At 35.8% G+C, this 23,414-nt stretch overlaps 1 protein-coding gene across 4 annotated transcripts in view; it reads right to left on the bottom strand.

The window, feature by feature from the left end:
• Positions 1-23,414, bottom strand: part of NR3C2 (nuclear receptor subfamily 3 group C member 2) — a 159,488-nt gene that overhangs the window by 30,262 nt on the left and 105,812 nt on the right. For all 4 annotated transcript variants that reach the window (XM_087963045.1, XM_026668771.2, XM_026668770.2 and 1 more), the window contains exons 4-6: positions 11,576-11,692; positions 6,288-6,626; positions 4,547-4,691 (exon numbers count right to left, since the gene is read on the bottom strand). In XM_087963045.1, the coding sequence (XP_087819171.1) occupies positions 4,547-4,691; positions 6,288-6,626; positions 11,576-11,692 (601 nt within the window). The remainder of the gene's footprint in view (positions 1-4,546; positions 4,692-6,287; positions 6,627-11,575; positions 11,693-23,414) is intronic.

Below are 23,414 nucleotides of genomic sequence, written 5' to 3'. Positions count from 1 at the left end.
ATCAACTATTTAAATTAGTTTCCAATTTAAATTCCAATTTTTAACATTTTAAACACAGTTTGCCAAACTAGTCAATATTAACTCACACCTCCCCCCACCAGGGTCAGTGGGGCTATCTATTAATGTTGTTGTTACTTGTAGTGGTATTTGTTACAGTAGTGTTTATCAAATTATTTTCATTAATAAGTGTTTGAGGATAAATGAAAATCTGAAAATTCATGAATGGGTCAATGAGATGAAAAGTTTGGGGACCGTTACCCAACAGGAACCCTTGAAATCAAGTCTTAGGGGACCCCTGCATAAAAATATGAAAACTTTATAGTACAGTTTAGTCCCAACCTATAATGTTTACAACACCAAACAATAGCCTGACAGATAAGCACCAGCATGTTAAATTATTCCCACCATCTAAGCGCTAGCAATATGTAGCACAAAAAGTTCAAAAATGATGCTTTTTTTTGAAATCGTGCTAGTTTGCAGAACATCTAGCAATGTCTCAGGGAACTGTAGATTTCCACAGAAACTCAGTTGAGAAAGACTGATCTAGATCATATGTTGCTCTGTTACTTTTATAAAAAATAGTGTGACAAAGAAACAAACTGGACTTCTGGTACTGAGACTTGATTCCTAGCTCCAATAATCTTCTAATTATTTAAGTACTTTATTAATAACTGGCAGGGCACAACCATTGGAGGTTTAGGTAAGTAGAAGGGGAAAAAATTAGTCATGTATTTTCACATAATGTAAAATTTCATTTAAACAAAATTCATTTCAATCCAGTGCAATTAATATATAACAAATCTCCAGTGTCAGTTTAATTTGATTGCACCAAGTAATTCTTAAAAGTATGATTGAGCGGTTTTGAGTTTTCACAGACAGCATCTAAGGAACTATTAAACATATTCTGCAAGTAACTTAGTTTATTTGCTTTTCTTCTCCATACTTAGGGCAGAAAAGGTAGTTTAATAACCTAAAACAATTTTAAGAATAATTTGCAATATGACATCTGTTGCTGCTGTTCCATTAAAAAAGAAAATAAATAATTTCATCAAGCTGGCTCACTTCTTCACATGAGCTTCAGCAGTGTTTTTGACGTGAATCCTTGTTTTTATGGTACAGCATGGCTAATGTAGTCAAGATTTTATGTTTTTATTTCGAAAAAGGAAGAGCCCACAGCAATGAAATAAATGGTGTTTACAATTATTGCTGTATGATATAAAAAGGCTTCTTCCAAAATTAGTAACTATAATTGTAATGAATTTACACTGAGCTCCTGTGTACTCCTTACAAGAACAATTCCTCTCAATAAATTTTAAAATAATAATGTAAATATTTTCAAATTGTGTAAAAGTAAATAAATATATTGAATATTCTTTTTCTTTAAGTCATGTATTAGTTATCTGTCAAAGCCAATTAAATGTTGAAGCTTTGGAAGCACATATAATGACAGATGCAAACTGAAGATAAGGGCAAGAAAAACACATGAGAAAGATGTTTCCATAGGCTCATTTTCCAATATTTGTACTCCTTCACAGATATTTGTATTCCTTCACAAAGAACAATGGTTACCAAACTTTTTCAGTCCACTGCCCCCTTGGTGCTACAAACTCTTCCTCGGTGCCCCCCACTCAGGGGTGGGATTCAAATTTCTGTGGGCATGGCCTAATTTGAGGGTGTGGCTTGCTGGGCATGTGACTGGGTGGGCGTGGCTTGCTGGTCACGTGGCTGGCTGACATGGCTTGTTGGTCACATGACTGGGTAGGTGTGCTTTGGTGGTCATGTGACTGGGAGGGTATGGCCAGGTGACTGGCAAACAAGTGGTCCTCACTTAATGGCCGGTTGTTTAGCAAGTGATCTAATTGATGACTGGCCTCCCCAGAGATACTTGACCTGTTTTTCGAGTTTTGACAGCCATGCACACACATATACACACACTCCCTTCTAACCCTGCTGGAGCAGGTCATTGGACTAGAATCGGCAAAGTATATCTGATTAGATTCTAGTAGTGAATAAAATCTAATCAGAGATGCTTTGCTGATTCTTGTTGATTTGTTTTATTTGTATCTCTTTATTTTATGTTGCTGAATTGCATTGACAAGTGTGTCCCTTCTTGTGCACAACCCAGAAGCTTTCGTGATTCTTTGCAGCAAAAATTACCAACCTCTGGCTTTGCTCTACTTTTCAAACATGCCGCCACTGCCATGTTCTAGGTGCCGGCCCCGCAGGTCCACCCTATTGAGCCCACTGCACTGGAGGGACCTGCCCAAGCAAGTCAAGTCAATGGGGTAAGCCTGAGAGAGGGAAAGAGAGAGAGAGAGAGAAGAGAGAGAGAGAGAGAGAGAGAGAGAGAAGGAAGAAAAGAAAGAAAAAAGGGAAAGAAAGAAAAAGGGACAAAGAAAAGGGGGGATGGAAGGAAGGGACAGAAAGAAAAAGAAATAAAGGAGGGAGGGAGGGAGGGAGGAGTAAGATAATGAGATATCTATTCTAGTCCAATCACCTGCTCCAGCAGGGTTAGAAAGGAGTGTGTGTGTGTGTGTTTTCCTTGTAATTTACCAGTACATTTTGGTTTTGCCTTCTTCAGGATTGGCACTGTAATACATTGGGGGAAAGTAATTTTTAGGGTGGAGATCTGGTCCAATGGATCCTGTTTAAAGCCTCAACAAAATGTGAGAGCTTCCTAATAGTCTTGACCATGTTTCGTCCACAAAACCTTTCATAGAAGCCAAAGATGTTTCAATGTGCTGGCAAAGATGTTTCAATGTGGAAAAGGGCCTCAGTCTAAACTAGGCCTCATTTCAATCTGATGCATCAGGTCTCTCTCTCTCTCCCCCTCCCTCCCTCTCAGACTGGCTTTGCTCTACTTTCCCAATGTGTCTGTGCGGCTGGCACTTCAAACATGGATGGAGAGAGAGAGAGAGAGAGAGAGAGAGAGAGATTGGTAGGTAGGTAGGTAGGTAGATTGGTAGATTGGTAGATAGCTAGGTAGGTAAGCAGGCAGGCAGAACTTTTGGATGAATGTATGGATAGGTAAGTAGGTAGGTAGGTAGACTGGTAGATAAGTAGTAAGTAGGTAGGTAGGTAAGTAGGTAGGTAGATATATAGATCTATATTGGTAGATAGGTAGGTAGGTAGACAGAAAGACAGGTAGGCAGTCAGGTAGGTAGGTAGGCAGGAAGGCAGACAGGCAGACCTTTTGGATTGATGGATGGATGGATGGTTGGATGGATAGATACATAGATAGATCTATATTGGTAGGTAGGTAGGTAGGTAGGTAGACAGAAAGGCAGGCAGGCAGGCAGGTAGGTAGGCAGGAAGGCAGGTTGACCTTTTGGATGTATGTGTGTGTGTGTGTGTGTGTGTGTGTGTGTGTGTGTGTGTGTGTGTGTATGTGTATGGATGGACGGACGGACGGACAGACAGACAGAAAGTGACAGTGGCGGCACTTTGGGAAAGTAGAGCAAAGCCAGAGTGGGAATTGAAGTCCACACAAGTTTCCAAGGTTGAGAAACACGGGCTGAATATATCAACCCAGCCATTCTGGTTTAGAGTTTAGCATGCTGTTTGATTCCAGCTTAGTCAATAAACCATGGCTAAGATCTTCCTGCTCCTTAATGCAGCTGCCTCTCTGCCCCTTCTCCAGCCCACTGCCCCAGTTCTTTCTTTGGCATCCAATTTTGCAATGCCAACCTCCCCGGGGCAAGTCCACTTCCATCGGGCCAAGCAAGGGGAAGTACTCTGCACATGCTTAGAGACTCCTAACTTCGGGTAAGCATTCCGCCCATCTTCACGCTCCGCCTAGGAGGAGGAAGCAGGCAGAAGCAGCCCAGACTGTTGGAGGTGGAGGGAATGATCGCTTGGAAACCAAGCAAGTAAGCAAGCGCAGGGCTCGGTCAAAAGAACCGGGCTGCAGAGGGAGGCGAGGTTCTAGGTCCGGGACAGCCCACATAGAGCCGAACCGAACCGAGCCACGAGCCTTGGAGAGCCGCAGCTGCACCCACCCATATCCTGCGTGCAAGCCCAGCTGGCTGGAGAGGAGGAGGCTGGGAGGACGCTCCCTTGTTTTCCTCCAGGGAAGGGGTACCCCAACATCGGACCACCCAACGCTTCCACTGCGCGCCTTGGGAGGGTTTTGTTTTCGGGCCTTCTGATGTGCCCCTGCCACTTCCAGAGGAGAGGGCAGCCTGCAAGCTAAGGCGCCCCCTTTCTGCCACCTCCCACCTTCCCCCCCCCAAGCTTGGCAAGGCTCACCGTGTGCAGGTTCTGCATTCGAGGTGCTGGCTACAGAGCGATGAAACAGTCAATGGGCTGCGTGGCCGGCAGTCAGTGAGCTTGCGCGGCCGGCGCCTCGAACACCCCCCTGCCGCCTCTTAGCGCCCCCCTGCCATCCCCCTTGCCTCTTACTGCCCCCTAAGGCATCCCACTGCCCCCCAGAGGGTGATACCGCCCACTTTGGGAACCACTGACATAGAATACGTGTATCACATTGAGGGAGAACTTTATTTTATAAACTTCAGGGGGGAAAAAAAGCATTTATTAGATAACTTACTCATTAAAGACCAAGTCAGGAGCAAAATAGAGAAACTGGCTGTTTGTATGTCTGTATGATCTCCAGCTCAAGGCAAATGACGATAAACACATCCAAGAATACTGTATTAAAGTAATTTGGTCCTCAAGAGGCAAGTTTCTAAACCCTGAACAGAGAAAGAAAATAAGGATTAGTAAATCTTTAGTAGTAAAAGAACTCCTTAACACCCAGAAATACAAACACTTGTAGATTTAGTCATGTCAGGAATCATAAATTCTAATTTTAAAACTTTTCCTTATTGATGTGAAAAACATTTCCTCATGAAGCCTCTCAAAGTTGCTTTTTCAGGAGGCAACTGGACTTCCTTGTTTTTCTTTTGAACAAGAAAGTCCAGTTGCCTCCTGAAAAAGCACCTTTGGGACAACCATGACCTGGATGACGGAGAATCTGTACAGATTCGTGAAACCTCCTATGCACGGAACAATTATTTTGCACTGATCTTTGTCTGGACTGAAAATATGTGTTTCAGGCCAAACAATTTGGGGAAGGATCAGGAATAAGCCAGGCAGATTGGCGATAAACTACAATTAAGGAAAGGTTAGAAAGGAAAAGCATTAAAAAGATACGGGGAGAGAAGGCAGCTCTGTTGGATAGGTGGTGTTGGAACTCAGTCATGACCATTGTTGATGTCCTTGGCTTTATCTGCAACATTTAAAATCCACCTCTTTTGATTTTCTCAGTGTTTTCCTTTCCATACCTCCCCTTAGCTGTCATCAAGGTTCTTGGAATAAGAAAAAGAAAATGCAAGAAAGATAGATTGTCTGCATCTGACTGGAAATTCTATAACCGAAGCCAAAAATATTGTTGATAACATGTGTAGGATAAGGGGAGCGAGGGATGGAAAGAAAGGAGCTGAGGAACATCACCTGGCAGGCTGATGGACTGGCCATACAATGTGGAGGGAAGAGAGTGATAAGGTGTCTATTGGTCTATTCTGCCACGTAAGACCGCTCTGAATTTGTTCGAACTAAAATAAGTAACCACCAAAATATTCTGAGTTTGTTCAGCTCACTGCAGCTGGCTCAGAAAGATTTGCAGAAGTTAGGAAATGCAATGAATTCTATTTCATGAACACTGCTACTTCATGTCTTAAAAATTACATATGGAAGATACCTCATAGTTTCTTATTGGTAAGAGAAACCTGGTCAACATATCAGATTAGTACACTGTTACTTTACAGATTTCTTCACAAACTCTGGCTTCTATAATAGAGCCCTGGTTTTATGAGCTATATTTCAGGAAAAGATCTGAAAACTGGTGTTTATGCTCAAACACACATGAAAATATAAGATTTATTCTTAGAAGGGCCAAGTAACGTCTGTTCACATTGCTGTATTTTTGTGTTCTAAGCAAATGTATAACTTGTATAACAACAACAACAACAACAACAGCAACAACAACTTGTATTTTGGAAATACTCTTGAGCATATATCTATATTTATGGATACAGTAGTATCATGCAGGTAATGTATCCTTTTTCTAAAACCTCCAGATATTTTTAGATTATATATCCTAGAATGCCTGCACTGAGAATTTGGAGTCCCAACCCGCATGAAGGAAAACTATACCTATGTTTTCTAATGATGAATGCATTCTTGATACAAAAGAAGTTCTAACACATTCTTTTGAGCAAAGCATACCTTAAACTCAGAATGCCTATATTAAAAAAAAGTAAGAGTACTCTTAACAAGAGTTTCATTACCTGGGAGGATCTTTGCCCACTTTACCACCTGAATCATCTGCTTGCCAGCCAGACGATTTAAAGTGGACAGCAGGTGTTCCGCTGTGTCTGGTTTTGAACTATCATATCCTGCATATACAATTTCAGGTTCGATGTTTTCTAGAACCATCGCAGGCGAGGGAGTCAGTGCTGGTGAAACTGCAGATAAGTGAGGAACAAGTGCTGTGTTCACAGAAGGTTCTTTTGTTGGAGCAATATATGTCATCCCTTCTTCTGGGCTCTGTGGTGGTGGTTGCTGCTGCTGCTGAGGTGGCTCTTCATGGATACCTTTTAACTTGCCCAATTTTTTTGACTTCCGCGCTGTAGCAATGATGAGAAATAAAATGGGGTAAGAATGTAGTTGTATCATACAACACCAGAAAGTATCCATCTTTTAAAAAACTATGTAAAATACACAAATAGCACAGGGAGAAACTAGGTCAATAATTGAATAATTATATAGTAATATATAATTGAATAATTTTATTTATACATACATACATACATACATACATACATACATACATATATACACACACATACACACATACATACATACATAACATACATACATATAATATCAATAGCCCTTAGATTTATATACCGCTTCACAATGCTTTACGGAAGGATGGAAGGTTGAATCAACCTTGAGCCTGGTGAGATTCGAACTGCCAAACTGCTGGCAGTCAGCAGTTACCAGAATTAGCCTGCAGTATTGCTTTTAATAATAATTGAAGCAGCAAGGCAAGTATTTGGAAATATATTTTGAAGCAGGAAACTGCATAGAGATGAAAGCAAATTATAATAGTATTTCCCAAGTACATCTTGCTAGGTATCTCACATGGATTCAGCAAAGCATGATTATTCTCTTAAATGCATGCCGCCATCGTAAGCCATTTAAGTTTCCCTAATCCTAACCCTTTATTAACTGAATCACTTATTATTTTCTCACTCTTTTGTTTTGCAGTGTTCTCAGCTAAGCTTTTTCTCAACTAGTTTTGAATTTGCACTTTATGATTCCTTTAAAACAATTAACAGAAATATTGTTAAGTGCAGCAACCCAAGTAACAGCTACCAAAATGATACTTTAAAAAATTAATCTTTATTTATTTATAACCTGGGTTACAAACTAAGAACTTCCAATATTTTTTTCTTTTAAACAAAATTGCAAGTATTCTGCAAATATTACTGTATAACACGGGTGTCAAACTTGCAGTGTCATGTTCCTGTCATGTGATGTTTTGAAACATTTTTTTTCCCATTCGCAGAGCTGCAATGGGCAGGACCTGCATGTGACGCATCTGGCCTGCTGTAGACCAAACCAACTGCATAACTTTTATTTTCCTGAATGGCAGACTATTTTATCTAAACCCAATTACCATAAACTAGACCAGAGGCTGCACAGAAAACTTGAAAATAAGATAAAGAGAGGAAATGAAAGGGGACCAAATCAGAAAGGAAGTATACAAGTTGGGAGAACAAAAGAGGTGCCTGTTAAATGGATAAGTTATGTAATACAATATATGGTTTATTTAGACACAGTACGTATAAAACATTTGACAAAGTATCCCATCACATACTGATTAGCAAGCTACTTAACTGTGAACCATATGGCATAACAATTAAGTGGATACATATTTAGCTCAAAAGCCCTTCTCCATGGATTCTCATCAAATTAAAGAAAAGTATCAAATGGAGTGGCCTAAAGGTCATTACTAGATAATTTCATTAATTAATGGCTTTGGTGAAGAAGTGGAAAGAATGCCTATCTAATTTGCAAAAACTGAATGAAATAGAAAAAAAAGAAATAAAATTGATAGGTCCAATAAATGGCTAAATGTAAGACTGAAATTTAAAATGGACATGCTCAATATTCTTCATTGAGAAAATAAACATCAAATACAGAGTTACTGGATAGGAAATATCATATGGTAATGATATTTTTAAAAAGATTTTTAAACAATAGTTTGCTACAATACCAGTTTGGCACAAATTTTGTAGCCACTGATGGCTACAAAAAATAATAATAAATTTTAAGTTTCACCAAGCAGTGATACCCAAATCTTGAAAAATAATTTATTTTCCCCTTATCAAAGTTTATTGGTGCAATGAGTGGTACCAAGCACCATGTTCTATGAAAGATTCAGAGAAATTGGACAGAGCAATTGAATTATAAGGGAACAGTAACTGATTTATGAAGGGGAACCAAAGAGGCTGAGTATTTTCCCTCAGGAAAAGATAAGTGAGAGTAGATATAATAGCACTCTTCAAATACATGAAAAGGAGTTGAAGAAGATCAAGACCTATTTTATCTTGTTCCAGAGTAGAGAGCACTGAAAAATGGATTTAACTTCTTGGAAAAGAAGTTCTTGTTGAATGTTAGAAGAAAGTTCCTAATGGTAAGAACTGTTCAACAATGTAAGCAATTACCCAGGGAAGTGATGGGCTCTCCTTCAGCGGATGTGTTCAAGTAGAAACTAGGCAGCTATCTCAAGACACTGTAATTTTGATGCCTGTACTTAGTAGAGAAGTAGACTCAGTGCCTAAATGGCCCCTTCTAACTTGAGGATTCCAAGATATATTCTTTTCATTATTATGATTCTGGGCACAGTCAGCCAGTTGTTTATATTGGATTTGGCATTTTTATTAACCTATTCACCAAAACAGACGCTGCTGTTAAAGGGGATTTCTTACAATTAATTATTAGTTATTTATTAACATAAGTGTATCTGAAAAATTAACATGCACTTTGACTTTACAGAATGTGAGCCTCTTTTCACATTGTATAAGCTTTTTATTTAAATGAAAAGCAAACATAAATGTAGATGTTTGTATGCATCATTATCCATTCACTCTGGAATAATATAATTATAATATCATTCAATTAATCTATATGATGAAAATAAACTGATTAACCAGACTCATATTCATATGAAATTTATAAATAATTGCTAAATGTAAACTATTTTTATGTATTAGCATATTGTGTCAGTATGTCTAGAAATACACTTTTAAGTTATTTCAGCAAGCTTTCTGAATTTTAAAATCATACCCCAGGTTCAGCAAAACAAACAGATCTTTTATTATATCCACCTTCACCCCACTTTCATTTTCCAACAGTGTTTCTCTGGCTAGCTTATGCATTGTAGCCAACTCTCTTGCTAACTTTGTTCAAACAATTTTGTCTCAACCAGAGCCAAGAATGGTCCATTCTCTTTTCAACTTGCTGTCTTGTTGCTTCCACACCCAAATATTCCCTTTGGCTGAACTTTAAAAGTCCTAGAAACCAATCCTTATTTTTCATTCTAGACCCTAGATTCTCTTGCTCCACTCCTTGATTCCACCTCTGTTACTGAAGAGTAACTTTTATTTTTTATTCTACAATAATAATGATTCTTTTATCCATTTAAGCCATCTATAGTTTAAATCCATTACAACTTCTCATGTCTGAGTGATACATAATAAACTGCACTTTGCAGAAAATGCAGACAAAATATTTTCTTTAGAGCTAAAAGAAACTTTTACAATAAGTAACTACTTATTACCACAGTTACCATTTCTGTGCTGCAGAAATATAGATTACGATTATTTGGCACAAGGAGACATAAAAACGGTATCATTGTCAATTATAGCTGTGTGATCATCTGGAATTCTGCAGCATAGACATAGTAGTACAATTCGTCACAGTTTTTGTGCCAGACTAAAAAAAACAACACTCTAGAAACTTCATTATTTGAATTACAAGCTGAGAAGAAAGTACAATAGATTTTTTTTTGGGGGGGGGGGGGAAATCAGCTGTTTCTATGGGACAAAAATGAATAGAAAAAAAATTAAATTGCAAAGAAATGAAGAGATGCTTGTATGTTTCTGTAATGTACTACATGGAATGTCAGAGCATAAGAATAGAAAAATACAACTTTTTGAAGAGACACTTGAAATCAATATGTGTTATTTTACATAATTCAGTTATAGTCTGTATTTACATAATTTTGGGTAGCTGCTTTTCATGGCAATGTAGAAGATGAACCATGTCAAATTATGGTGGCAAAAGCCAGAAGTCGACTACGATCATATCTGGCTAGAAATTTTATTTTAAAAATATAAGCTTTTATGAGCTGTTAGCAAAGTCAGACAGAGCTTATTAATGTTAGGCATAAAATGTGTTAGAATGGTGCTGCAAGAATCTCTTCAACCTTAACGAATGTTTGCGTGAAGCAAACTAAGGAAACACCATCCATCTCTTTTGTACACCACACACTCATGCACATATGGAAAGAACAAATGCTACAATGTAACTTTCATCAATCTGATGAAGCTTTCAGATTCAATTGCTGCTTTCATTTTAATGGGCAATATACATTTTCCCCTTCTTCTCTTCTTCTGAAGGATGTCTTATACAAAAGCCCAAACAGAAAAGATCCAGAAGTGAGGACATTCTGAATCTCCAATTTTATTCAAGTTTTTAAGAAGAGATTGGACCACCATTTGTCTGGAATGGTACAGGGTTTCATGTCTAAGCAAGGGGTTGGACTTGAAGACCTCCAAGGTCCCTTCCAACTCTGTTATTCAATTATATTCTATTTTTAATGGGCAAAACTTTAATTATCCAGTTCACTTTGAAATTAAGTCCAACCTATACAAGCAGACTGAAGCACCTCCCACTACTGGGTGCTCTGAACAGCTCATGGGAGAACTTTAATTATCCAGTTCACTTTGAAAAGGATATGTGACTAAAAGTTATGCTACTTATTTAACAGGATAAATATGAAATAATATAATTAAAAAACTATCAGAATAGTTATGCAATTAAATTATATTTTCCCATATTTTTACTAAATTAGATTTTTTCTAAGCTGGAACATAGCAGGAGATCTGGCAGATAACACATAGTTTTTCTCTGGTTAAACCTGATATTTTATTGGAATGTTTTCACAGCATTACCACAAAAACAATAATGCAAGAAAAAAATCCGTCCAACATAACCCATCCCAATACTTCAGTCCAATTAGCTGCCTGATATTCCACTAAAATTTCAGTCAACATCTAACTCATTGTCCTTATTCTGAACTATTATTTATTTTTTTTAAAAATGAGAATGACAGTAAGATTTCATGACATTTTATAGAATGTCTCTTTCTCAGTAGAGGAATTCAGGATACAGTTTCCAAGTTCATCCATCTCATACTGGTTTAAAAAGAATCGGGTGTAACATATATTTGCCAAAGAAAAAGAGAAATGCTAGAAAGTACTAATACTCATAGTTTACTTACCTCCTAAATTCATTCCAGCTTGAAGACACTTCTGTAATCTGCAAGCTGGACAGTTTTTTCTTCGAATTTTGTCAATTATACAGTCATTCCGTCCTGCACATAAATAATTGTGCTGCCCTGCAATAAATAAAAGACAGAATATAATAAATTCTATTTTAACAATATACAGTAAATAAACTGTCCACAACACACTCACAGCTCTAAACATGAAAGAACTCCTCTTCCAACTTTTATAACTTTTAATGTTTTTAAATCTGCCAGAGCATTTAAAAATAACCGCTCATAACAATTTTGAAAGCACACATTCATTCAATAAATAAATAAATTAATCACATCCATATTCATGTATTTAAAAGCAGTGACTTAAAGGGTGAAACCTTATTTACTTCTTTCGTAATATATTCCAGATGGAATTTTATAAAATTCAAGAATTTATTATGATACAAACTTCAACGAACTCAAGTTCATTCAGATATTACTATCAAAAATAAAGATGGCTGAAGAGGTATAAAAGGGTTTATATGGCAAAACGAGTTATACATTAAATCCTGTCAAAAACCAAGTAAAGCTTAAACATGCATGAAATAAGCATATCCACAATTGTATAGAAAGGCCTTTCAACTGTGTCAACCATGTCAAGCTGTAGAACATGATTGTTAAAATGGAAATCCAACAGCATCACATTGTCCCTATGCAAACATATATACAGGTCATGAAGCCACAGTATGGAAAGAACATGGCGAACTACAACTTATAGTCTGAATAGTAACTGTGCCACTGAGAGAAAATTACCTGCAAGACCATGGAAACAACAACCAGTCTTAGAATTGATAATGAAATTGTAGATAACGTTTGCCTTTTAGGCTCAACTATCATCAGTAAATAAACAAGCAATCAAGAAATATATTACAAACTAGATCTTGGTTGAGCAGCCATGAAGGTCTATGGAAAGATACAATGATCAGAATAGTCCAAGAAAGGGAATTGCCTGGGATGTTCTGTGGAAATGAAAATTGACTTCAAGGAGGATAGAAAATGTATGATACTTTGGGACACTGGTGTTGAGAAGAATCTTGAGAATACCATTGCATAACCATGCAAATAAATTAGTGGATAATTGAACAAATCAACCCAGAGTTCTTACTACAGGTAAGGAACAAATGCTCAAACTCAAATTATATAACTTGTTGGTGTTTAGTCACTGCTTCGAACAGTGATCAATGGGGATAAAAAAGTAATTTTGTGACCAATGCCTGCATTTACAACCTTCCAGCATCTCTCTTTCTCCTTCCCTCCCCCCTCTCTCCTACTCACCATTACAGTTGCTTAGAACACACTGTATGCAATTGGTTTCTGTGACTTAGTCATTAGGCAAAGTGGTCACTAAGTGGAAATCTTGTGACTCTGACTATGCGTATGGTTTTAGTTCAGCTTTTCTTTGCTTTAAAGTGTCAACAAGATAAGATCCCAAACAGCTATTGAGCCCTAACACCGGGGAAGATTTCTGGAATTCGACTCATGAAGAAACTCGATAAAAGTGCATATCCTTTTCCCTACTTCTCTTAAGAATGCTCACCCCAACATTGGAATAATTAGCAAGACGGAAATGGATGTTTGTATTTATATTAGCTGAAGAGGAAGAGATTACAGGAAAGTGAGTTTGTGCTGGGGAATATGCATTGAAAGGAATGATTTAATACCTGCTGTTTGCCTAGTGCACTTGCAGATGCAAAAGCTTCAAGCATTTTATATTTGCTTCCCTAGTTTTCCAGCAGCATATGCACTGGGGATTAAAAAAAGTTAAGATGACAATCACAAACGATCATCCAAAGCCATACCATTTTGTATGTGTACATAGTGTTCGAATTATGGGTATAATAAGAAAGTACAGAAACTTACTTATTCCATAACACTAGAACTTAAAGTTATACAGACTAAATAATTAATAAGGAAGTAAACTACACCACTCCTCAGAATACATAGAGCTAGTTTACATACAAAGATGAAAAGGTCTAATAAGATTTTAAAATATTAAATAACATTTTGAGATATGTGTATTGTATATCTGGGCATAAGCATAACATTTACTTTAAAAAAATCTGATACACAGTGGAAAAATTGCAAATTACATAATGATCATGTGTACGTTTTCAAAAGAATGCTTTTCAGACAGAAAACTTTAGTAGTCATAAATATGATCGGTCAATCTTATTTTAATCAACAATCAGGCAATTACATAAAAACATAAATAATAGGCTTAGTTGTCATAACAACATTACTTATTAGCCATTGCCTCTTCATTGCTAGAACTCAAAGTTGAACTTCTGTACAAATGATAAATAAATTTGCATTTTAGAGAAAAAGGTTCACATATAATTATATATTTTTCCTGTGTATTGACACTGGAAGAATAAGGTATATATTCGGAACATTCCTATAGTTATAATATGTAAGCGATGAACTGTTTCTATCTGTTCACAAATAGTTTTTTATCTCTTCACAGACTTCACAGGCAAGTATGCTCTGCTAATGAGATATTAGGATATTACCTGCAAAAGAGCAAATTGAAGGATGTTGCATTTAACCCTTGAAATGCTTTCCTCAGTCCAGAAAAGTAAAAATGTTGAAATATTTTGTAGTTTCCCAAGAATAAACTACAACCTAAGTTCCATTCCATTGGGAAAATTGTACTTCCATCTGATTTAACCTTTGATAGAATTCGATATATTAAATATGCTGCTGGTAACCTCCACAATGCTGGTTTCTGTTCTAATGTTTTTGTTCTAATACAGGTTTCCAGATTGAAAAATAATTGTTTACAAAAATTAAACACAATACAATTAGTTTTAATCATCAGCCTGAAACTAATTTTGGGCATGTCTATCTTTGTGATATTATGGACAAATTCACACTCTGCATATGGAATGCATCATCATCATCATCACCACTACCACCACCACGATCAGGTCCTGTCCAGAAGACATTGGGCAGCAAGTGTTTTCAATCATTCTCAGCATTTTCAAAGTCCCAAGAGATATTAATAATCTTAAGATCTTTCTTGAATGTTTGGCACCAAGTTTTTCAAGGCCAGCCTTGTTTTTTCTTTTCTCTAGTGCAATTTTTGGATGCTGGTCTTAGGCATACGTAAGATATGGTCAAAAACTGCATTTGATGTTCATTCATTGTACTTAATAGGTGTTCTAAATCTGATATTTGTAATAGCTTTTCATTACTAATGTGGTCACTGTAAGAGGTACAGAGGATTCTTCTCAAGCAGCATTGTTGGAAAGCATCTAATCTTCTTGATTGTACACTTCCATGTTTCTCAAGCATATATTGCATGACAAATATATGGTATGACAAACTCTTGAACAGTGTTATCTTTGTAGTAATACTTATGGGCAGGTACACTGAAATATGACCACTGCATTCCAATTCAATAGTTAATGTCCATATCTGTATCTCTGTTGATAGACATAATGCTACCAAGATAAATTAATTGTTGGATTTGTTCTATAGCCAGACCACAGACTATTATATTACCCTGAGCACTTCCAACTTGCATAAATGATCTTGGTCTTCTGAAAATGTATACATAAGCCAATCTTGCTGCTGTCATTATCTAAATTGATGCTCTTTCTTGCACGCACCTTTTTGTTTCACCAAGTCATCTGCAAAATCTAAACCTATTAAAATGAGCTGTTGTCCAAGGGATGCCAGAGCTTTGTTATTGCTCTATGTATAATGAAGTGTCCATGGAGAGGAGAAACAAGAATGTCGATAGTATACATGTCTTATTCCTGTACTGATGTTAAAGAAGGCTGTGTTTCTAGATTTCATTCATATATAACAGCTGGAATTATAATACAGACTCTTAAAGATGTTGATAAAAACATTGAGCAATACCATAGGATTTTACAATATTCCATAGTGATTCTCAATGAATTGAGTCAAATGCCTTTTTAAAATCAATAAAATTGATTACTACTGGTTTCTGGAATTCAATATTCTGTTCGATGATATTTCTTAAGGTCAGGATATGGTTGTTACAAGAGCATCCTTTCCTGAATTCTGCTTGTTCTTCACACAGATATGTATCCACTTCACACTGCAATCTACTGAGTGACACAAGGCACAGAACATTGCACATAGCAATATTATGCCTCTCCAGTTGTTACAATCACTCAGGTTCTGTTTCTTTGGTACTTTAAAGATTACACCCTGTTCCAATCTTCCAGGACACATTCCTGTCACCAACAGTGAGTCTTGCAACAAATGATCTCCACCATGTTTGAAGAGCTCTGCAGATTATCTTGTCTAAGTGAGCTGGTTTGCCATTTTTTTAACAACCATATTGTATCCTGAACCTCAGTAATTGTAATTTGTTCCATACTGACATCAGGTTCCTCTGCTTGTGCAATATTGGCAAAATCATACACTGTTGATGAGCTCGGTTGGTTTAATATGTCACTAAAATGTTCAACCTAATGTTTAAAATGTTCAACCTAATGTTCTTTTTTTTACTAAGTAGCATTTTCCCATATTTAATTTTAATTGAGATGCTGGTGTTGGTTCTAATTCTTGTTAGTTCACGGTCAAGATGAAATAGCAATATGGAATACATATATAATAAATATTTACATTATATTTATAGCATTAAAATATAATGAGCCTTAAACCGAACAAGGCATCTGTTGGCTAAATACATCCAGCCTTTGTAAAATGTTTATTGAATGGGCATTTTATTGTAAGTTTTACAAAGTTTTCATCTTTCAAAACTGTATAAATCACTATGTGCCAAATGAAGTCTTCCTTTAAAATGTCACATGTATATATCTGCTGACAAGATCTTTAAGAGACATCACTTCTATAGGGCAAATTTACATTTTGTTGATAGGAGAATATTCTAAGAATATTTTAACACATTTTAAATGTGTATCAAGTTATGATTTTTGACAGCAATATGGAATTAATTGACATGTACCCCACTGCCAATATTGAAAAATTATTAGCATTAAATTAAACTTATAAGATTAGAAATAATGAACATTTCACTACAAAATAATTAGAAGAAAAAATTAAACATTGCAGTCACTAAACTAAATCCATCATAGTTGCCTGCTCTTTCTCTTTCAATTGAAGGACAACATGGAGATAATATGAAAAATTCAAAAGTGGGGAATACTTTATTATAGGATCACATATTGATTGAGGATAAATAAAGGACATTAGGTTCGTAAATTCCACACTGGTGGGAAGAACATTGAAATTTATTCTTTCTCCAGAAGAGAAAGAATTATTTTTGACACAAGTTATTCTTGATATATAGTTCACCAAATTTGTGATAAACCAGAATATTGAAATACATTCAAATATAATAGGGCCACATACTGTTAGAACAAAAAAAGGGTATCCTTTTTGTGTTCAATGCAATAAATCAGGGGTGTCAAATTGGCGGCCAGTGGGCTGGATGCGTCACGCACAGGCCATGCCTTCCCCAGCTCTGTGAAGGGGAAAAAACATCGCAATATGTCACGTGACAGCAATGTGATGCCCTGAGTTTGATACCCATGCTATAAATGAACAAATTACACAGGTTTTGATCTATTGTCTTTTCATTCATTCACAGTGATGAAGTGCACGAAATATTCAAATAGCCATTACAACTGCAATCTCTGCTATGAAATAGTTGATAAATCAGATATTGCACTATATTGAAATCTCAATTTAATGGACCAATTGGTAATTGGAGGGAAAACAAACAACAACAAAAAAGGAATATCTGTTAAATATCGAAGTGCATTGTTTTCAGCACTTTACACCATTCCAAATTACATAAACAATACATTCACGCAACATGCATTATTTGATAATAATATCATTATTCCAATAATGTAAATGTCCACAAATAACATGAAATTAATTTCAGCATAAATATTTAGCAGACTCAATATAACGCTAATTACATAAAATAGAGTATGCCTATTTTTTTCCCAGTCCTAATGTTTTTGCCTATTATATGTATTAAATCATTGGGATAGGTTTCTAGCGGGTGCCCAGTTTTCTTTTCTTTTTCTGATGCTATGTAGCTGAGGCACATGCACATGTACATATACGATTGTTTTTTCTCTGCAGGAAAATTACCCCCAAATTTTTTGTATGTTTATTTTTGCTAAGTGATAGAAGAATTCTGTAGAACCAAAGCCAGGTTCTATCTTCACATCCACAAGCTTGTTTCATGCTTATAAATAAACATTAGTAACAGCTTCTTGGCTATATTAACTTCACATAACTTACAATGGGTCTTATTTCACATTAGAAATGGCTCTTTGAATTATTTGCCAATGGAATGAAATAAAAATAAGCCGTGGAAAATCATTGATAAGAAGCCAGCTGGGGAAGCAGAAGTGGAAGCCTTAAGATCTTGGAAGCATACTTCACCCACACAATTTTCGGTAGGGCAGCATCCTTGGCAGTCTAACCAGGCTAACTTAAACAATTCTAACTGTTGTTGTACATACTCAGCTAATTCTTTTTTTTTTTCCTTACCCAATTGTTTATGCAATAAACTTTTCCTGGCAGCTTTCAGCTCATCACTCTCATTCAAATCAGTGCTATTATGCTGCCACATACTTGCAAGCTCTCGAATTAGTAAGGTAGACAGGTAAGGAAAGATTTATTCGAGCTGTGGTTCAGAAGCTCTGTGTTTTGAAGAAAGAACAAAACATACATACCTGTATGTGAAATTCAAAGTCCTAGCTCTTGAAACAGTGTTAAAATAATCTCTTAATGTTATTGACAATATTTTAATAAAACTATTAAAAAGGTTACTGTATTACTATAGAAGAACTATAGAAACAACTATAGAGGTTTTCCACACTGTATGTCTCTAGGATGGGGACACCCTCTGTTGACCATTGCATTTTAATCTTTAAAAAGTCTATTTTATTCACTAAAGAGTTTTCTTTCTTTTTTCTTCCCTCTTTTATCAGTTGCCAACTGCCCAGAAACAGCACCCTATGTTTGCATTCACTATTTTAGGCTACATCACATGTCAATTATATAACCTTGTTTTACTGCGCTCGAACTGGTTAGAACAATCTGGGAAATGAATTAGTGCAGCCCCTAAAAACATTTTGCAATGCAAATTCAATGGCATGTTCAAATCCCAGCTATATGATAAAATATTGCATATTCAGTTTTTCACCATAACTGGTTACTTATTGTTAGAGCAAACTAGACCTTGTGGTAATTAACTTTTCCAATTCTGTTTAAGCCTGAACAGTCTGACTGTAAACTAATAAGTAATAAGCCACTTCTCTTGAGTTTAAGTATGAAAATTGGATGAAATGTATCTACAAATGATTGGTCACAATATATGTGTGGTGGTGGGGAAAAAAGAATTGTTGAGCTTTCAACATTTTATACTAGCATACTGGATGTAAGTGAAGGCCACAACTGGAGCAAGAGCAAAAAAAAAATTACCTAAGAAAAAGTACAAGTGTTGTTTTAAATAAAGAAGAAAATAAAGTTTCTATGTTTAAATAATATCACACATTTTCATTTTTCCGAAACTTAAATTTTTCTCTATTCATTTAGTGGCCTTCCAAACACCAGCAATTCTTTCCACACACTGGAACATCTAGCTACAAAATATAACAGGCAGCTTAAGCAAGCAATACCAGTCAATCGAATCTTAGGAATCCTTTGCTTCTATTCTATTCTACACAACTCATTTATTCCTACAAAGCACCAATACTTTGCTTCCTCTTGAAACATGAATGCTTGAATGGTCCTAGATTGACAAATTATAATTTTGCAAACAAAAATAAATTCCTGCAGCTATATCATATTTCCTCCTTAATAGTTTTTCCCCTTTTACAGCTTGCAGCTGTAAAGCCTTTTAGTAAAATTCTGCGGAAGATGTGGAGGCATAAGCTTTCCATTGCTTGGCTCCTGATGCCCTCTTCTCAAGAGGTGAAACTGGACATCCTCAGTGTCAAGTCTTCCTGATGGCTTCCAATCATTATAGGCAGAGGTGGTATTCAGCAGGTTCTAACCAGCAGAAATTTTGAGTAGTTTGCAGAACTGGCAAATACCACCTCTGACTGGCCCCACCACCACCTATTCTCTGCCTTCCAAGTCCCAGCTGATTGGCTGGGTCTTCTTTTGTTGCCCTGCACAGGTTAGTGGGGTGGGGAACAAATGGAATTTTGCAGTAACCTTCCCCCAGGAGTGGGGAGTATCCTTTCAGTATCCTTCTCCTGCCACGCCCAAGCCAGGCCCACCAAGCCACATCCACAGAACTGGTGGTAATTTTTTTTGAATCCCACTGTTGATTATAGGTAGCTTGCCCACAGAAGCCTGGATGATCTTCATAATATCCATTTTAGGAAAATGATATGTTTTTATTTTGCTGATATTTGGGGTTCAAGTGTATGCCAATTGAACTGCCTGATTTTTTTATTTCTTGGTTTTAAAAAAAAATCTTGGGAATTGGCTCTGAGTGCTCCATTCCATTTTATTTATTATGTGCTCCATTCAATTTTATTTTTATTGTTGGTGATATGCCCAGGGTGATTGCAGGCATAATCCTTCTTGCAGATATGTATTTTCACTCATTTTTAGTAACTTTTATTGTTCAATGTTTTAAACTTTTAATGGTTTTATATTGCTGTTTTTATGATATTCTATGTGACACAAAGTTGCTTGACAGTGGGCAGCATATAAATTTAATAAACAAACAAATAAACAAACAAGGTAGATATAAATTAAAAAGAGGAAAACTCAGGTGTTTCTGGAAAAAGGATACAAGTATTTAAACAAAAAAATGAAGATTCAAAGGCACATTTCTATTGATTATATTTCTTGTTGGAAGTAGCAATGTTATTTTCTGTTACTTATGTTACAATCATGTCATGAGACTAGGTTACCTAAGGAGCGGTCTCATTCCAATTATATTGTTCCTATTCCACCTCATTGAGCAGGGTGGGCATGTTGTGGATTCTGTCACTTAAAGAATTTTGACTGTCAGGACCCAGGAAGAAAGCCCTCTGTGCCACTGTCCCTGACTTTTGGAAGGTTTCACTCCCAAAGGCAAGTGGGTGCCACTCTTTTGGCCTTCAGCTAGATAGTGAAGACCTGTCTCTGACAATTGATACGGACATCAGACAGTGCTATGTGACCTGGGAGTAATTCATGTCATGAAGATGTTTTCTCCATCTTTTTAACTTATTAACTCTTTAACTTGGAATATCTTTATCTTAGGGTTTTTAATTCTGTTTTTTTTCTGTTTAATTCAATTTATGTTTTATATTATGAGGTTTTTTTTGTATAATAAACTATCCATATCATTTAAGTGAAATGGGTGAAGCAGAAATGGAATGAATGAATGAATGAATAAAATCACTTTGAAACCTCCTTAATATCCCATGTTTATCATCATATGATAGGAGTTCTGCCAATAACTTCATTGGTCATTTATTTATTTTACTGATATATGGTCAAATGACATAAAACAAAATGATTACAACTAATCAAAATGTATATGTAAGTATAATTAAAAATATAATTCTGAAAGAAGAAATTCTGAAAGATATTGATAATAAGCATAAACAGTAACAATTATTGAATGGAATTTAGTAATCCTTCTTTAGATATCACAATATTTGTCTGAAATGGTGTAAGGTTGCCTGCCTGAGCTTGAACGACCTCCAACTCTGTTGTTCTATTCTAAATATGACCTGTTAGCTGAAAGGAAAGGATTCTCTTTCTCTTGAGGTGTCATAACTAGGGCTTGGTACAGGCATTATTAGGTCAGTTTACCAAGACTTATAAAAAGAGCAGTGCAAATTGTGATGAGAAATTCCCTCTGTGGACAGGGGCGATTTTATAGGCATATTATTGAATCTTTCTTCTAGGAGTGAGGACATTAGATCAAAAAAGTTTAAAGGTTATCCTTGTTTTTAGATATTAGTTAGACACTTTGCAAGGGACTTCCAAACAAACCTGCCCCATGCAAATACCATTTATACTTAAGTCATATTAAATATACGAAGCCATAAAAGTTACGAAATACGACTTCAGCAATAGAGTGGTCAATGTCTGGAATACTCTACCCGACTCTGTAGTCTCTTCCCCAAACCCCAAAAACTTTAACCTTAGACTGTCTACTATTGACCTCACCCCTTTCCTAAGAGGTCTGTAGGGGCGTGCATAAGCGCACCAACGTGCCTACCGTCCCTGTCCTATTGTTTCTCTTATTCTTCTTTTATTTTTCTTATATGTACCCATTTCATGTATTCACAACTATGTATACACTTATACTTATTATCTTGTAAACAATTGGCAAATCAAATAAATAAATAAATAAATAAATAAATAAATAAATAAATAAATAAATAAATAAATAAAAAGTTCATTGCTTTAACTCCAACCAAGCAATTAAATTGAGTTGATAAGCCAAAAAAAAATTAAATGTAGATCAACTTTGACTTTCATGATAACCCAAAGTTATCTTGCAAAGTCAAGTAACATGAAGAGACACTAGTGTGAACAAATATCAGGTGGTGAAGGAATATGCATGAGATGAAACAGATTCTAGTCTCATTGGAAATTTAGATACCTGTTGGGCTATTTGCAACAGAGTACATGGAAACTTGGATTGGACATCTTCAACAGAACACACGTCATACTAATAGCAAATTTGCACCCTGTATAACAGATGGCTCATGACCTTAGTTCTAAATATTACTGTTGCATCTGGGACATAATTATTGCCATCTCAGAGAATAGTATTTCAGAATTTGTGAACCCAGGTGGTGATGGCCCTTGTTGTGCTTGCCAGATTGCTGAGCCTTGTAGAGAAACACTGAGATATTTAAAAACTTTGATTGATTGGTACTAAAACTAGTGGTGAATGATAATTGAAGATGATTTTGGTTTAACTGTACCTGTCAACCATTCGTCCCTCTCTGTAACAGCAGACAAGACTCTAAGACTCACTTGTATCATTGAGATATTTTTCACATTCGTACCATGGAGACATTAACAGTTTATAAAATAAACAAAAGAAGTTTGTTGGTCAGCACTAGGATACAACTTGTCAAAGCTTCTACCAATAATGAATATAAAAGTTAAAATGAGAGAAGCAAAATGCATCCTTGTTTCACTCTTTGCTTTGGGATTTAATTAAAACCTAAGAAGTAACATAGAATGCTGCTTTTGAGATGACCATATAGGAAAAGATAAGATATTCAGAATTCTTGTCTACTTTGCATTAAATCAGTACAAGTCATGTTTGACTCATAAGAATTTCATCAAAATTCAATGATTATCTTGTAAAACATGAATGAATAAAAGTATAGTCAAATGATTGATTAATAATGATACTAAAGTATTTAATTTTTGATTGAAAATATGAGATTATATGCAATGTAATTGTAATTGAAGACTATGAAATGGAAGCACAAAACAATTTGTAAACCAACCGGCACACTGTATGTACACATAAGGAAGATAGCTTGATGTTTTTATGTTTTGTTTGTTTACGTTTGTTTTTAAAAACCAATAAAAAAAAAAGAATTTCATCAAAATTCTCTTCTGAAATACATTTCAAAATGAATTCCCTTTTTTCAGTTTGAACAAGAAGGTAGAATATTTTATCTTCAGGGCATAGATGCAAATATCAGTTTATATTACAACAATAGTAAGCATATAATTTATTATCCAAAATACTGAATATGAAAAAGGGACCCAAATTTTAAGTCTTCACCTAAACATTATAAATTAAGGATAATATAATAATTGTTCAACAATTCAGTCAAACATGCAATCAACT

This window comes from Notechis scutatus, chromosome 4 (assembly GCF_049901735.1).
Source record: "Notechis scutatus isolate UNSWTSFEM ecotype Mainland chromosome 4, rNotScu1.2, whole genome shotgun sequence".
Classification (NCBI taxonomy): domain Eukaryota; kingdom Metazoa; phylum Chordata; class Lepidosauria; order Squamata; family Elapidae; genus Notechis; species Notechis scutatus.
The sequence above is the reverse complement of the archived record's forward strand: the minus strand, read 5'-3'. Positions and strand labels throughout refer to the sequence as shown.